The sequence below is a fragment of the Maylandia zebra genome, linkage group LG5 (assembly GCF_041146795.1).
Source record: "Maylandia zebra isolate NMK-2024a linkage group LG5, Mzebra_GT3a, whole genome shotgun sequence".
Classification (NCBI taxonomy): domain Eukaryota; kingdom Metazoa; phylum Chordata; class Actinopteri; order Cichliformes; family Cichlidae; genus Maylandia; species Maylandia zebra.
The window spans coordinates 21,286,661-21,301,638 of NC_135171.1; the positions used below are offsets into that span (position 1 = coordinate 21,286,661).

The 14,978-nt window shown below is 40.4% G+C and overlaps 2 protein-coding genes across 3 annotated transcripts; both read left to right on the plus strand.

The window, feature by feature from the left end:
* The first annotated feature begins 2,291 nt into the window (after positions 1–2,291).
* Positions 2,292–7,712, plus strand: LOC101468851 (ras-related protein rab7). Of its 2 annotated transcripts, XM_076883994.1 has the most exons (7): positions 2,292–2,383; positions 2,635–2,718; positions 2,836–2,898; positions 3,546–3,672; positions 3,858–4,076; positions 6,774–6,902; positions 7,012–7,712. In XM_076883994.1, the coding sequence occupies exons 3-7, from the start codon at positions 2,846–2,848 to the stop codon at positions 7,114–7,116; spliced, it is 633 nt and encodes a 210-aa protein (XP_076740109.1). In that variant the 5' UTR covers positions 2,292–2,383; positions 2,635–2,718; positions 2,836–2,845; the 3' UTR covers positions 7,117–7,712. The 2 variants fall into 2 exon arrangements, with proteins under 2 accessions (XP_076740109.1, XP_024658256.2); XM_024802488.2 differs by lacking the exons at positions 2,292–2,383; positions 2,635–2,718 and having other exon boundaries at positions 2,763–2,898.
* A 2,313-nt stretch (positions 7,713–10,025) lies between these two features.
* On the plus strand, positions 10,026–14,943 carry arpc4 (actin related protein 2/3 complex, subunit 4). Its single transcript, XM_004544866.4, has 6 exons — positions 10,026–10,238; positions 12,686–12,804; positions 12,908–13,019; positions 13,134–13,229; positions 14,138–14,308; positions 14,404–14,943. Exons 1-6 carry the CDS (start codon positions 10,236–10,238, stop codon positions 14,407–14,409), a joined length of 507 nt encoding a protein of 168 aa, XP_004544923.1. The 5' UTR covers positions 10,026–10,235; the 3' UTR covers positions 14,410–14,943.
* The last annotated feature ends 35 nt before the right edge of the window (positions 14,944–14,978 follow it).

The window sequence follows — 14,978 nt, forward strand, 5'->3', positions numbered from 1 at the left end:
CCCCTTTCCCTGGCGGGTCGCGGAGTATGGGGGTGCCTACTGGGGTCAGTGGGGGAGCTGGCCCCAGGGAGGGGTCACTTGCCCCTCCCTTCCTTCCCTCCCCATCTCCAGCTGCCTCCCTCTTCCCGCTCCACCACAACCACCCACACATGCAGGGCCTTGGAGTAGGGGTATGTCACCAGGGTGCAGAGGAGGCTACCCCCCCCTCTGTCCCCTTCTGGCTGCCTCTGCCTCAATTTTATCCCACAACTTAGACATTCACATTACTCACACTCTCATTACACATACATATAGGATCTTGGGGGTGGGCACGATACACGGAGTCCAAAGTACCATCAGGGTGTACACCTCACCCCTGGCATCGTTGCCCACCTCTCAATTTTAAATACACGTAGACATTGAGGGCTATCAGGAGGGACCATGCGCTTACCTGCTGCTCTCTGGCAGGTAGCTCCATGCCCTCCTGGGTTTTAATTGCACCTTAGAACACACATGCATCAACATTACAATGAGCGGGTGGAGGGAGGTTCGGAGTCTTCTCTCACCCCCATTCTCTGCGACCTGCTGGAGCGGGGGAGCTAGGACTAGGAGGAGGAGTTGACCGTCCGACTGCGGTCTGGAGTGTGGAGCCTTCCTGCTGCTGCGGAGTCGGGGCGGTCTGCCTCCCCCCACCGCAGGGAAAAGGGAAACACCACCTGGGTCTGGGTGCAGTTCCCCCCTCCAGGGGCGGGGGCACCTAGACCCGGTTTGTAGAGTACGCTTGGGGAGTGTGATCGTGTGTACAGCGTCTCTTTATGTCTGTCTCCACGTTGGTTGAGTGTGGAGTAAGTGCATATGAGAGCATGAGGGTGGGAATGGATGTTTGTGTCTGTGTGCGCCTGTATGTCTGTGTCTATATGTCAGGTTGGGTGTCAGGCGCCACCTCTCTGGGGACATCTCAGGCCCTCCAGGGTTTGGAGGCCTATCTCCCCCTACCACCACTTTCCCTGCCAGTGGCGGACCCCCTCAGACATCGGTGCGTTGGTGGTTCTTTGTGTCCGGGGATGGGCGTCCAGGTACACACCGGCTCACTCCTTGGCGGCCGCTTATCGGGGCCTGGAGCCTGGGGCTCGCTCGGGCCACTTCGGAGGTGGGGTGCCCCCGGCCTCTCGGCCTGGGGCTCGGTCACTCAGGCACGGCTGGCTGCCGGCGGAGCTCACGGGCGCGTCACTGCAACTCCCCCTGGCTTCTGCTCCGCGGCTGCTGAGTGAGCCCTCATCTGGGACTCTCCTCAGCTCTTTCCGGGACAGTGGCGCGGCTGCCCCTCTGTTGGTCTTCCTTGGTCTCTTGTGTTCTGGGGGCCTCTGGATGTCTGGAGTTTTGATCGCCTCCACACCTGCTTCACGCCCTGGAGGACGGGGCTGTGGCCCCCCCACACCCTCTAGCAGATTATTACATGAAGGAACCTTTTAAAAAAAAAAAACAAACAAACGCGTCCATGCTCACAGGTGTACACACTGGTGATCACACCCACAAACTACACCCTTTTTGGCTCCTACCTCAAAGCACACTGTGTTCTGTTGATCTTATGTGCTGCACAATAATGTTTAACATTTAGTATTTACTGTCATATTCCCATATATCATTGTGATGTTGTTTATTCTATTACTCTTGTTCTCTTCTGCTTGCTTTCTTTTTTCTTTCTCAGCAGGTGATCCAGGTGATTGATATATGCATTTTTTTTTCTCTGCCCGTTCTGTTGGTTTTTGTCTTTTGCCCTTCTCCCCCGTCCCTCTTCTCAGCTGTTTCTCTTTCCCTCTTTCTTTCTCCCCTTCTTTCCCCCAGTCAAGTCTGTCCCGTATTCAGTAAGTGAAAATAAAATAAACAATAAAAGGTGAATCAAATGGACCATTATGGCAAGGCTGGGATGGTCAGTTTGGTAAAGTAAATCCGTTGGGCATCTTTCTTTGCCTTTAGACAACAATTCTGATGGCAAAAGAGCCAAACGGGACAGGCAAAAAAAAACCAAAAAAAAAAACCCACAAAAATAAAACGCAAAACAAGGCAGGGCTAGAGCCAGGAATACAAAACTAGGAGGGGGGAGACACAAGGAACAAGGGAGCACACAGCAGAGAGGGAGGGCACAACAATAAACAGAGAGAGAGTCAGACAATAAATACACACCAGATAATTAGGGAAATGAGAAACCCTGGCTGAAACTGCTCAAGGAAAACAAGAAAAAGGAAGCAATACAAAACACGTGACACAAGAGACTATCAAAATGAAACAGGAAATAACACTGAGACAGAGACTCAAAATTACAAACAATCTAATTTCTCTCTTTCTTTTTTTTTACTTCAAGCTTTGGGCTCTAAAATATATCAGCTGATCACGACACTTAAAGGTAGCAGTACAATATATATTCACTTACTTATTTTCACTTACGTGTTCAAAAAAGATTACACAACAGTTAGATCCAGTTGACACACTGGGTGTGGCTGAGCCACGGCTTAGATCAGTCATATCCAGTGTGGCAAACAAATTCTTTAATCAATGCATGTTGAACAGAACTCATGTTATGTTTGTGATTGTGGTTGTTTTGCATAATTATACCATACAAAGCTTGACAGTGAATTGAAATCTGTGTGCTGTCAGCTTAGTGACACCGAAATCAGCTGAAACATTTGATGTCACCTGGTTTGAGGAGGAGTTGGATTGATTTGCCAAACAGGTTATAAGGTACATGACTGGAATGAGTGGCATTCATACATGATTGGTGCAGGGCCATGAAAACGCAACACAGGAAGTCAGGAAAGCATTAGTAACTAAACTCTCTTGCGTTTTGTCTTAATGCAGCTGTGGAAAAATGACATCCAAGAAGAGGGTTCTCCTGAAAGTCGTCCTCCTGGGAGATTCATTGTGAGGTTTTGATATTAATGTATTTTAAATGTAATTTTAAAGTGTGTTACTTCGTCGTTGGCACGAGTTGTTGTTGTTGTGCAATAAGCTGTCGCCTGTCAGAATATTAGCTATGTATCTTGCATGTAAGACTTAGTTAATCCTATTGTTTTATGCACAATTATACCTTAGTTTCTGAAATACTGTTTAAGGGAATGTTTAAAACTACTTAATAAAGGTGGTTTAAGTGTGCATAACAACACAAAGCTGTTTATCAGATATCCACAACTGAGAGCGAAACAAACATTTTTCTTGATTGTCAGAGTTGCTTCCTCGTACCAATCACCGCTCTCTCACTCACGTGGATTATTACGTATTTGCACTGATCAAAGATGAAAATGAATTTACTGAATCTATTCTCTTATTATGGATGGATAATATTACCCTACTCTTGTTTTATTTTCCTTTACCACATGAATACAGACAATATAACCAGCTATACTGCTATACAGACCACATGTTAAAATGGTTGGTGATATGCTTGAAGCAGTCATATTTCAACCTGTCTATACTACATGCTGCTTTTATTTAAACTCAACTTGGAATAGAAATTTAAAAAAGCTTTAACCACATTCATAAATCTGTTGTGCTGCTGTTTCTTTTCTCAGTGTTGGGAAGACCTCCTTAATGAACCAGTATGCCATCAAGAAGTTTAGTAACCAGTACAAAGCCACAATAGGAGCAGACTTCATGACGAAGGAGGTGATGGTTGGAGACCAGGTTGTTGTATTGCAGGTGTGGCATAAAATGTAGATGGACTCTTTGATCATATGAGGACAAATGAAGATTTAATGTTTAAGGCTTCAAGCACAGCTTTATTGAGAAAAGACATTTCCAGGTCCTTAGTAGGACGTTGTTGTTCTGCATTATCTCTAGTCTTGGTGTCCTGGTGCTAACTGCGTTTCTCTTTCATTGCCTAGATCTGGGACACAGCTGGCCAGGAAAGGTATCAGTCTTTGAATGCTGCCTTCTATCGTGGAGCAGACTGCTGTGTGCTGGTTTTTGACTTGACAGCGCAAAAAACCTTCAAATCGCTTGACAACTGGAAGGAAGAGTTTCTGTTCCAGGCCAGCCCTCGAAATCCCGAGAACTTCCCATTTGTGGTGCTAGGCAACAAGATTGACTTGGAAAACAGAGAGGTTGGTATGAGATTCCTGAGACAAAAAGGTCCGGGTTCAGTATGTTTGTTAGAAGGCTGTCTCTGCCATAGCATAGATAACTTTACTTCCCAGTACTGGTATTGAATTTCCTATCAGAAAGAATGCAGGTGCTTTCCAGCTCATGATGGTAAACGAAGTGCTCGTGTTTTAAAAGATTAGCTGATAGATGTATGTTGACTAAAATGAAGACTGATGGGAGTGTTTGTGTTTCTATTAAATTACTGCCTCAAGTGTTATTGACCGACTGTCTAAATCACACTTGATATTATTTAAAAACACTGATGAATGTACCTGAATGAGCAGACATCAGGGGACAGAAATCAACTGACCAGGTAAAACTGTATAACATAACATTTGCCTGTTTTTATATAAAAAAGCAATTAGGATGATCTTTGAGGAAATACTGCTAAATATTATAGTAAGACGGCTGGAGCAGTAAACTTTCTGTTGTGTTAGTAACAATGTGATGACTGTTTACATGCCACAGATATGACTAAGGTAAGGGAAAAGATAAAGCAGCCTCTTATGAAATCAAGGTTGATTTTGTCTCTCAAGTCTATTTATAAATGGATAAGATTTAAAGATAAACTTTCAAGACTCTCACATATTTTTTGTGAAAAAACACTATTTTTTTCTGATATGTTTCATAAATGAAAGCAGAGTAAAACCTTTTCTAGTGTCTGTCAATCAAAGCAAGGAAGGAAAGTCCAAAGCACTGAGTGCGGTAGGGTTGGAAGAGCCAGATCTTCTCATTCAATTTAATTATTTCTCTGTTAAACCTTCTCTTAGTTTTAAAATGTATGCTAAGCTGTAGGTCCATCTTGCATGCCATGTCAGCCTGAGCAGGGACAATAGAGCGAGTTCCAGCGTTGGTGGGAGTTTAAACTAAAGAAACCGAGGCTGACACAGATATTAGGTTGCAGTGATTGGAGCTGATAAGCTCTCGTTCTGCTACTGTAGGTGCACAGGTGTCTCCTGTGGAAATATTCACCCAGTTCGAGTGTTTTCTGAGAACAGAACTCAAACCTTTTTCACTGAATTCAAGTGCATAGAGGTTTCGCTGCACTGGCCTCAGCATGTGTGAGCCATAATGCTGCAGTGTGAATTTACAGATAAGTCCCCGGAAGCTTGTTCTGCCTTTTCTGCTGAGTACGGTCTGGTTTATAAAAAGCTCAGACACCATCCTTCTGCCTGACGCCTACTGATGGTGTTTTAGAAGTCTCAGATAAACAGCTGGTCAAAGCTACGATCATTTTACCAGAGAGAAGAGAAACTTGAACTGCTGGTGCTCTGCATCTAACGCTACTGACGTGTGATGTTTATTTGGCTGCCACTTTGGATGTGTGACAATAATTGTGACTACATAATGTCAAGGGTCAAGATTTCAACATCCTAGTCACACAGCCCTAAAGACTGGTTAGTGACCCTCTGGCAACTTCTGGTCCTGAGGGCTACATGTACATCCTTCAGGACATGGAGCTACATGTGTATCCGCTGACCAAAAACCTCCTTGAAATTGTTTCAGTTGCTAACAGATTGCAAATACTAGGAAGCTCTCCAAAGGACAACAAAAAACTGGAAATGGGCATGGCAACATGTTGGTTAAACTTTAGTGAATACAAAGGACCTATAGAAATTCTGCATCTTTAAACTAAGATAAAAGCCCAAAGATAAACAATACAGCTGGTTTGTGGAGATTACGGCACAAAGTTTTTGTGGGATAGGAACCTCCCATCTCATGGTGCCTCTTGCTGTTTGCAGTCTTGCGTCACAAATCCAGTCAGTGTATATTGGTTTTTCAGCTGCTGCTGAAGAAAAAGCTCAGGGAGCTCTTTACTCATACTCTCTGGAGAGGAGGGTGTGTTTGATCATTTTACATCTCTCATTCTTTTGTATAGTAATCAACTGCTAAGTTTTATTTTGTTTATTTATTTTGTTTTTATTTTGATAGCAGTTTGTCCATCTTTTAGTTTAATTAACAATTAAAAGAAAATATATTTCTGCTCTTAAAAGTGCCTCCTTCACTATTTTTCTGCCTCAACACTTCTTCTTGCTTTTTCCGTGTCCGCTGGACGTCTCAGGGGACATAACAGATGTGTGAGAAAGGAGAAATTACAATACTGAGCAGAGGGAGTAAAGGCCATGGCTATTGGCTAAAGGCTATTGTATGGGATAAATAAAGATGTTTGTTTCTTGCTATTTGTACATAGCTTAATAAACTAGTGTTTTAAACATAGCTGATGTCCATAAAGTGTCACAAAGTAATCTCAAAGTTTAGAAATTTGTCAGTCTATTGGTAGACAAATTGTCTATAAAGGCAGATAGTTTAGCACTTAGGCTAACTGACCTAGTTGTGGGCCCACAACTAAAGATAAGAAGATAAGAATAGTGAGTGATGTAGTTTCTATCTGTACTTTTGACTTAAACATTGGATCATACTTTATGATCAGTTAATACAGAAAACGGAGCATTTACAAAGTGTCCACACTGTTCTGACAAATCTGCAGCAACTGTGTGATTGTGTCAAATCAGAATGAGCCAGAATCTCAGAGGAATATTTCCAGCACTTTGTTGTTATAAAGAGATAAGGCAGTTCTGAAAGCAAACAGGGGTCCAGCCTGACACCATCCAGTGAGTATAATTTAGATGATTATTAATGATATTGTATATCCACAGGTGACCACCAAAAGGGCTCAAGCCTGGTGCCAAAGTAAGAACAACATCCCCTACTTTGAGACCAGTGCGAAAGACGCCACAAATCTAGAACAGGCATTCCAGACAATTGCAAGTAACACACTCAAACAGGTGAGTTACAGTTTTATGGAATTAGGGGAAAAAATGTTGGTTTTGGAATATATTGTGGCATTGTGTGACCATTGACTTTTCAAAACTCTGTTGGCTTTTTTTTTTTCAGGTCTCACAGGGGACAGATGTGGAGTTGTATCATGACTTCCCAGAGCCCATAGTATTTGGAGAGAATGATGAATCTAAGTCTTCAGCAAAAAGATGCAGCTGCTAAGGGAAAACTTTAACCATCTTCTCTCTTAACTTTTTGGAAACACACTGTCACCTTGGTTACATCACCTCCAGGGAATGGAAACAGCCTACTGTTCTCCCTCCTCCATGCCATTGTTTATTCCCTCAACACTACCCTTCACACAATGTGCTGCACATGGAAGGGCCCCCTCTATCTTTATAGACAAATTAATACACATTTCTAGCATCTCTCGCAGGAATCTTGGGGTAACCTTTGACCGATTTTTCACTTTGAATGCTTGCATTAAATCTCTGGTTCATCTTTGCTTCTATCACTTTAAATCGATTAAGAAATTGAGTTAAACTCCACTGTGTCATGCTCTGAACTGGACTGAATATTTTTCATGTCTTTACTTCATTGGGTTTAAGTTTCTCATTTGTTTTGATGGTTATTATCTTAACAAGACTTCCTTGGAACTTTGAAGCTTGCACGACTGACAAACTCTTGTAAATACTCACATATCACACTGTTGCTAATTCAGCTGAACTGACTCCCGATGAACTTCCATGTACATTTTAAGATTTTTATTTTATTTGATTCGTTTTGATTTATTTTGATAATAAACAAGCATCAGTGTACATCAGTGAACTTTTGCATCCATATATCTCCAGCATGTCCCAGAGGTCATGTGATCAGGGCTTGCTGGCTCTGCAGCATACAAAGATAGAGATAGAGTACAAAAGACATCTCTCCCTCTGAGCCTGAGATCTGTGGACTTGGTGGATTAGTTTTTAAAACTTAGATTTATAAACTTGTTTTGGAGTAATTTTTTTGCTCTCATGTTTTAGTATTTTGTTGTTAAAATTTTTGATATTTATCTTAAAAGATCCTATGTACATTTTTTTTTTTTTTGCTATATTTTAAACATGGTCTTTAACGCTATTTAGCATTGTTTTAACATGGGAGACTGTCAGGTTTGACTTGCTTTACAAGACACCATCTAGTGGCTATTAGAGGAACTGCAATTTTGGCACTTCTGCTTTAGCTAGAGGTGTTTAGCGTTCATCCTTCCACAAAAACCACTACTACTCTTCCTGCTTAAACTTTTTTTTTGATAACTCAAAATACAAATTTGCCACACTTTTTCGTATATCACTTAAACGTATATCACGTATCATATTAAAACGTGATGATCACGATCTTATCATTAATGATCATGCTGTGAGTGGTTCTATTTGTTGACTCCCACATTAAGGGTGGTGGGACTGGATATCGGGGCCTTTCTATCACCGTGTTAACAAAAGTAATATAGTCAGTCCAGTGACACACTGATACATATATTTTCATGCTTTTTATTTCAGTGTAGTCATAATACTCCTGAACTCAAACTCTTTCATTTGCCGGTGAATAATAGGAATTTGCACTATTAATGACTGTTTTTGAGCCTCCTTGACCTTAGGATGGATTTTAATGTAATGTACTTGCATTTGGAGTTTTTCTACTGACCACTCAGAGCACTTTAGACTAAAAGTCACATTTTAACCAAACATTTCTGCAGTGTTTTATTCTATACAATTCAAGCACTTCTCACATCCACAGCCACTTTAGAATCACCAACTAACCTAAAAATCATGTCTTTGGACTGTGGGAGGAAGCCGGTACAGGCACAGTGAGCACATGCAAACTCCACACAAGTAATATTGCCACCACCTGTGAATTGTGATGGATAGTGAGATGGATGAGCTACTACGTCACTTACGTTCTCGCTTTTTAGTGGCAGATGTGGCCACTTGGGATAAATTCACTTCTGGCAAAAGACCCAATTCACACACCTACGGTCATTTTAGAGTTGAACATTAGCCTAATCCCACACATGTCTTTGGACTGTATGCAGTTACCTGGAAAGAATACTGAAACTCAACAGAGAAAGGCTCTAGGCCCTTCTTGTTATGAGGCAACAGTGCTAATCACTGCATCACCAAGCCTGTGAAGATGAATTTTCTGTCTCTATTTAGCTCAGTGACAGATTGGTAACCTGTCCCTCCTGCCACCATGAATTGGATAATCAGATGAAATTGGATGGATGGGTGCAAAACACTAAAAAGTTAGAAAAATAGCAATAGCTATTCCTCCTAACTTTATAGAAAAAATGGAAATCACCCAGAATAACTGCTAACATGTTGGAATGGCCTTATACAACAGAACAATGCATCCTGTTGCAGACAGGCCTCGCTCACATAAAAGCATTTCTTTTTATCCATGTTCAAAATAAGCATAGGGCTTACTAAAGTGTGTGTCACTAAGCAGTGCCATGCAGTACTGTGTATTACCAGAACTCTCAAACTCTGAAAAAATAGAATTGGAAAGGAATCAAATGAGCATCTGGTATTCTTGTTCTGCTTTCCAGGCAAAGCAAGAATACCGGAAAAAGCAGTAATAGCCGCAGGCTCTTCAGGCGTTACTGACAACTGCAAAAGCTGCATTCCAGTTAGGTAAGCAATTATAGCTGCTTTACTGGAATGACTTACCATTTAAGGAAACTAAAATACTAGCTGGGATTAAATTCTAATTTGTCAAAGGTTTGACAGCGTTTCTAGTAAATAATGGCAGATGGTGTGAGCATAAATTGAGGCAATTTAGGATTTGAACAAACAGCTTGTAGTACAAGGGGTCAGACAGAGAACCGGAAGGGGCATGTATGGAGGTGTGGTCCCACTCCTGAAGATATATCATCTCCATTTCCATTTCACATTACGGTGCATTATAATGTTGGTAGACGTTAATTAGCTACAACAGACACTCACTTTGCTTTCCTTTTTAACGTAATAGTTTCGATATACATGAAAACCTGAAAGGTGTGGTTTGTTGTGTTAACTAATTATCGTGGAATGTTCAGATTTGAAAATTGATGATGATTACTCTCAAGTCATGACAAACAGCTCATGATACACTTCTACATAAGTAATGCTACACTTCCTTTATAAATTATAAGTATTATTATCGATACTGGTATCAGCCATACTGGCCCTGTATTTGCTTGGTTACAGATCGACAGTATCATCACAGCGGCGGCAGCAGCGGATAATTTCCGGAATATTCACAGAAGAGACTCCGTTAGTGCAGCTACTTCCGCCTTTAGCCGCCTCTCCTGACACTGAGAAATGGTAAGAGAAATTAGACATATGTGCTTATGAAATGACATAGCTGAATAGTCGTACATATTCGGCGTTGTGGGTTTTGGGTTTGTAGCCGTTCGTTAACGGAAAATGCACCCATAAACGGATTTTGTTACTCCCCATTTGTGACACTTAGAGTAGCTAGGTGACCGGGATTGCTAACAGGCTAATTTTAGCCAGCTAGTTTTCTTGCTAAAAGAAAAGGCAGATTGCTGTTTGGTTATAGTTCATATGCTGATGGTGTGAACAGATAGGTCCTTACTCTGTAGTAATATTAATTGTTAAATAGCGTACAGTGCTGTCTGCGGTGTTGAAAAGGGAGGGTTGCATCTGGCGAGCTAGTTGTCACAGCTGACCTGATGTAATGTTTGATAAGGAGAGATTTAGGGTGGAGGTGCTGCACCCTCTGGAGCTTATGTAAAAAAAAAAAAAATTCTATTGCTAAGCCATGTTGCATATTTGAATAAAAGCTTTTAACATTTTTATTTGTCTTACTGACTTTTGTAGGGCATGTGGAAACACTCACCGAACACTTTTTAGGCACACTTTGCTAGTACGTTTTGCTTCAGGTGTGCCTTGAATGTTAATAGCACAGATTGAACAAGGTGCATTCATCACAGATTTTGGGCCATTTTGGCACGATGGCATCACACAGTTGCTGCAGGTTTGTTGATTGCATGTTCTTGATCCAAGCCTTCTATTACACCGCATCAGAAAGGTGCTCTACTGGATTCATATCTGATCTCTCATCATGTTCACAAAACCAGTTTGAGATGTTTTGAGCTAGGAAACATGGTGTCTTATCCTGCTCGACGCAGTCATCAGAAGATGGGTACATTGTATACAACAATACCTGGGTACTCTCTGTGGGATTTAAATGGTGCTCAGTTGGTGACAAGAGAATATTCTCATGCCATCACGCCACCAATGACACCAGGCTGGATGGATCCATGCTCTCATGTAGTTTACCTCAAATGTTGATGTTACCATCTGACTGTTGAAACTGTCAGCAGCAATTGAGACTGATCAGACCGGTAAAGCTTTTCCAGTCTACCGTTGTCCAATTTTGGAGAAGGTTTTTTGTTTTGTTTCTTTTTTTTGTTTTGTTTTTTTAGTTGTTGCCTTCCTATTAGCTTGAAGCACTGTGGCCAGTCACCTGACCTGTGGCATCAGCAAAGCATTTTCACCCAGAGAACTGCGGCTCACTGTATATTTCTTTTCCTTTTTTTTTTTTTTTTTTTTTTTTTTTTTTTTTGGACCATTTTCTGTAAACCCTAGAGATGGATGTGTGGGGAAATCAGTCAGTCAGCAGTTTCTGAAATACTCACTTAAAACCTCCTTTCTTCCCCACTCAGATGCTCAGTTTGAACTTGAGCAAATTGCTCGACCAGGTCCACATGACTAAATGCACTGAGTTGCTGCCATGTGACTTGCTAATTAAATATTTCCATTAACAAGGAGCTAAACAGGTGTACCTAATAAAGTGACCAATGAGTGTATGCTGCATTGTGATATTGATGACTTTGATTTATGGATGTGATCAGAGGATAAAGTGAACAAAGTCATTACCATTTTTTGGCAGTTAAAAAATATACAATATAAAATAAAATAAAAACATGTTTGATGAGGATCCCTTAAGTGTCATCAAACAATATGTATCTCATTATGGGCTAACTCGCCAACTGAAAATCCTACTTTGGTTTTCAACTGGGTTTAGATCTGGTGAGTGCAAATGCCATAACATATGACTCACATCATTTTTAATACTGAGCAAACAATTCAGCCCTTTCATGCTCTTTGGATGGAGCCACAGTCATCCCCGAAAACCCCGACCATGTTAGGAATGTTTTCTTGGTGTACACATACATATGGTTAAAGATGACTCGCTTGACCACATCCATTCTAATCTCTCACAATTTATTTCTAATAAGGGGTGAAATTCTCATTAACCCTACTATAACATCTGTCTGTCACATCACATTGTCATCCCCAAAAGGAAGTTGCTAAATTGCAGTTGCTGACAACTTCCTTTTGGGGATGTTTTTACAGTAGATTTAAATAAATCTCCTGTCGTCCATGTGCCAAAAATGAATCAGTGTCACTCAGAGCTACCTGCGTTACAACAGCTGCATGTATTATGTTGGTTTCCCCCTTATTGATTGAGATTTTATATATCTTCTACACCAGCATCAGTAGTGGGTTTCTTGGTGGTTTCTTTCTCCTGTTATGGATACCTTTATCTTGGTGTTAATGACAGGACTGTATTTTGACTTGACATACCTTTTGAACATAAGCAAGTATTGCAAGCAGGAGAAATTGTATGAAACACTCATGACCTCTCATTGTCCAGTCACACTTGGCTGTACCTGGGAATAGACAGACATGGTTAAGAAAATATTCTCTTGTTTTTTTTTTTCTTCGATTTTCACTCTCAGACAGCAACGTTGCGCCCGTATCTCAACGCTGTGCGTGCCACACTGCAGGCCGCCCTCTGCCTGGAGAATTTCTCCTCACAAGTGGTGGAGAGACACAACAAGCCAGAAGTGGAAGTGAGGTGAGCCTAGCAACAGCGTAAAACTTGAAGGAGTTTAACATCACAATGCCTACGGATCTATAGTGTTTATAGTCTGCGTGTGTGTTTCTCTGGTTCTTTTTAGGAGCAGTAAAGAGTTGCTCCTCCAGCCTGTAATCATCAGCCGTAATGACAAGGAGAAGGTTTTGATCGAAGGCTCCATCAACTCTGTCAGAGTCAGCATCGCTGTCAAGCAGGTGAGTGCAGACCCTGACTTACACCAGATGTTAGTAATTAACACACTCATGTAAACGTCACAGCTGTTTGTAATTCCCATTATTATTTTTAATTAATTAACTAATTTGTTCTAGGCCGATGAGATTGAGAAGATTCTGTGCCACAAGTTCATGCGCTTCATGATGATGAGAGCAGAGAACTTCTTCATCCTGAGGAGGAAACCAGTGGAGGTAAGTGGCCTTGGAAAATGCATCAGTCACACTTAGATGGTTCCTATTAGAGGTGTTGGGCATTTTGTTGCCATTGACAATAATTATAATATTTAAAAAATGAAAAAAACTGTTTTAAATTCTGCAGCTTTCTACACATATTTTATTATAATTCATTTGCCAAAAGAAACCAAAGACAACGTCAAATTTAACCCGCATTGTTATTATTGTTATTATTACTAATAATGATATTATCATCAGTACATACAGTACATCAGTATTGTTTAGTCAGAGGATTTTAGTCAGTTGGTAGGTGGTTGCTGGGCAACATGGTGCCATTATGTCATTCATAATTTTGTGTATATAAATGAGATGTTAGTATTGTGAAATTAAACTGATGCAATGCCTATAACATGTTATAGGTGCATAAATGCCACAAATGGGTCATTTAGCACATGATAAATGTGCAAAAATACAGAAAATCGTATGATAGGTCATTGCACAGACTGTCCTGTAATTATGAAAGATAATGTTTTCTTAATTTACTGTGAACTTTCCTGTCATTTAATTGTTTATCTTTTCGTTAAGTATTTTTATGTAGTATGTAAGGGGTGGGCAGTGTTCAAGAGGAAAATTAAAAATAAAAACTTTTATGAACCTTTAAGTGTCATAAACATTATTAAACACAAAAACTTTATATAGTTATGTAGGTAGCGACATGTTCTTAAAAGTTGTTTTAGGTTAAAATAGCAGCTGCCCTTTTACCTCCAGTGTTTTCCACAAATAAAAGATAAAGTTTAGTTGCAAATAACAAGCTCATTGATTCAAGTATTGAGAGTTATATTACTTTTTGAACTCAACAGCATTCAGTTCAAGTGAATGTGGTGATGAGATCATCGTTAACATTACTGTTCTCTTTAATTTCACAGGGCTATGACATCAGCTTTCTCATCACCAATTTCCACACAGAACAGATGTACAAGCACAAGCTAGTGGACTTTGTCATTCATTTCATGGAGGAAATTGACAAGGAGATTAGTGAAATGAAGCTGTCTGTCAATGCCAGGGCTCGCATCGTCGCTGAGGAGTTCCTCAAAAATGTGAGTTTCAGTAATTCTTTCACGTGCAAAACTTTAAATAAAGATGACCAAGAGTTAAAATATGATTTTCATTGCTTTTTGTTCTTCTGTTGCAGTTCTGAGACCGAAGAAACTCGGAAAAATGCATTCCTTTTGCAATCTTGGCCGTCACTGTGGAGCGTTCACATCAGAGGAGACAAACTATGATCAGCCAATAAAAGCTGAGCTACATAAGACGTACAGTAATGATGTACAGGCCAATGAGCTTTTAGCCTTTAAACTTTAATTCCCTCTGTGCTCAGAAATGTTGGTGGTTGTACATATTGAAGATTTACGTGTGAAACATTCATTTCTGCCTTGAACATAACGAGTCAGGGCAGGTCCTTAAAAAGAGTTATCAATATTCATGAGCACAGGCTAATATGGATCTTTTTTTTTTCCAGATAATTTAATTTTTTTAAATATATAGACAATATATATATACTATATGCATATTAATTTCCTGTTTTGTTACAACAGACTTCAACCCATGAATGCAATCAATTGGATAATGATTCTTGCTGTAGTTCACAAGTACACAGACGAGTCTGTCGTCGATGAAACAAGAATACATTTGCTGGCAATGAAGACGAATAAAAAACCCAGTCTGCTTTGTATTTTCTGTGATTTCTGTTCAGTCTTTAAACACAAC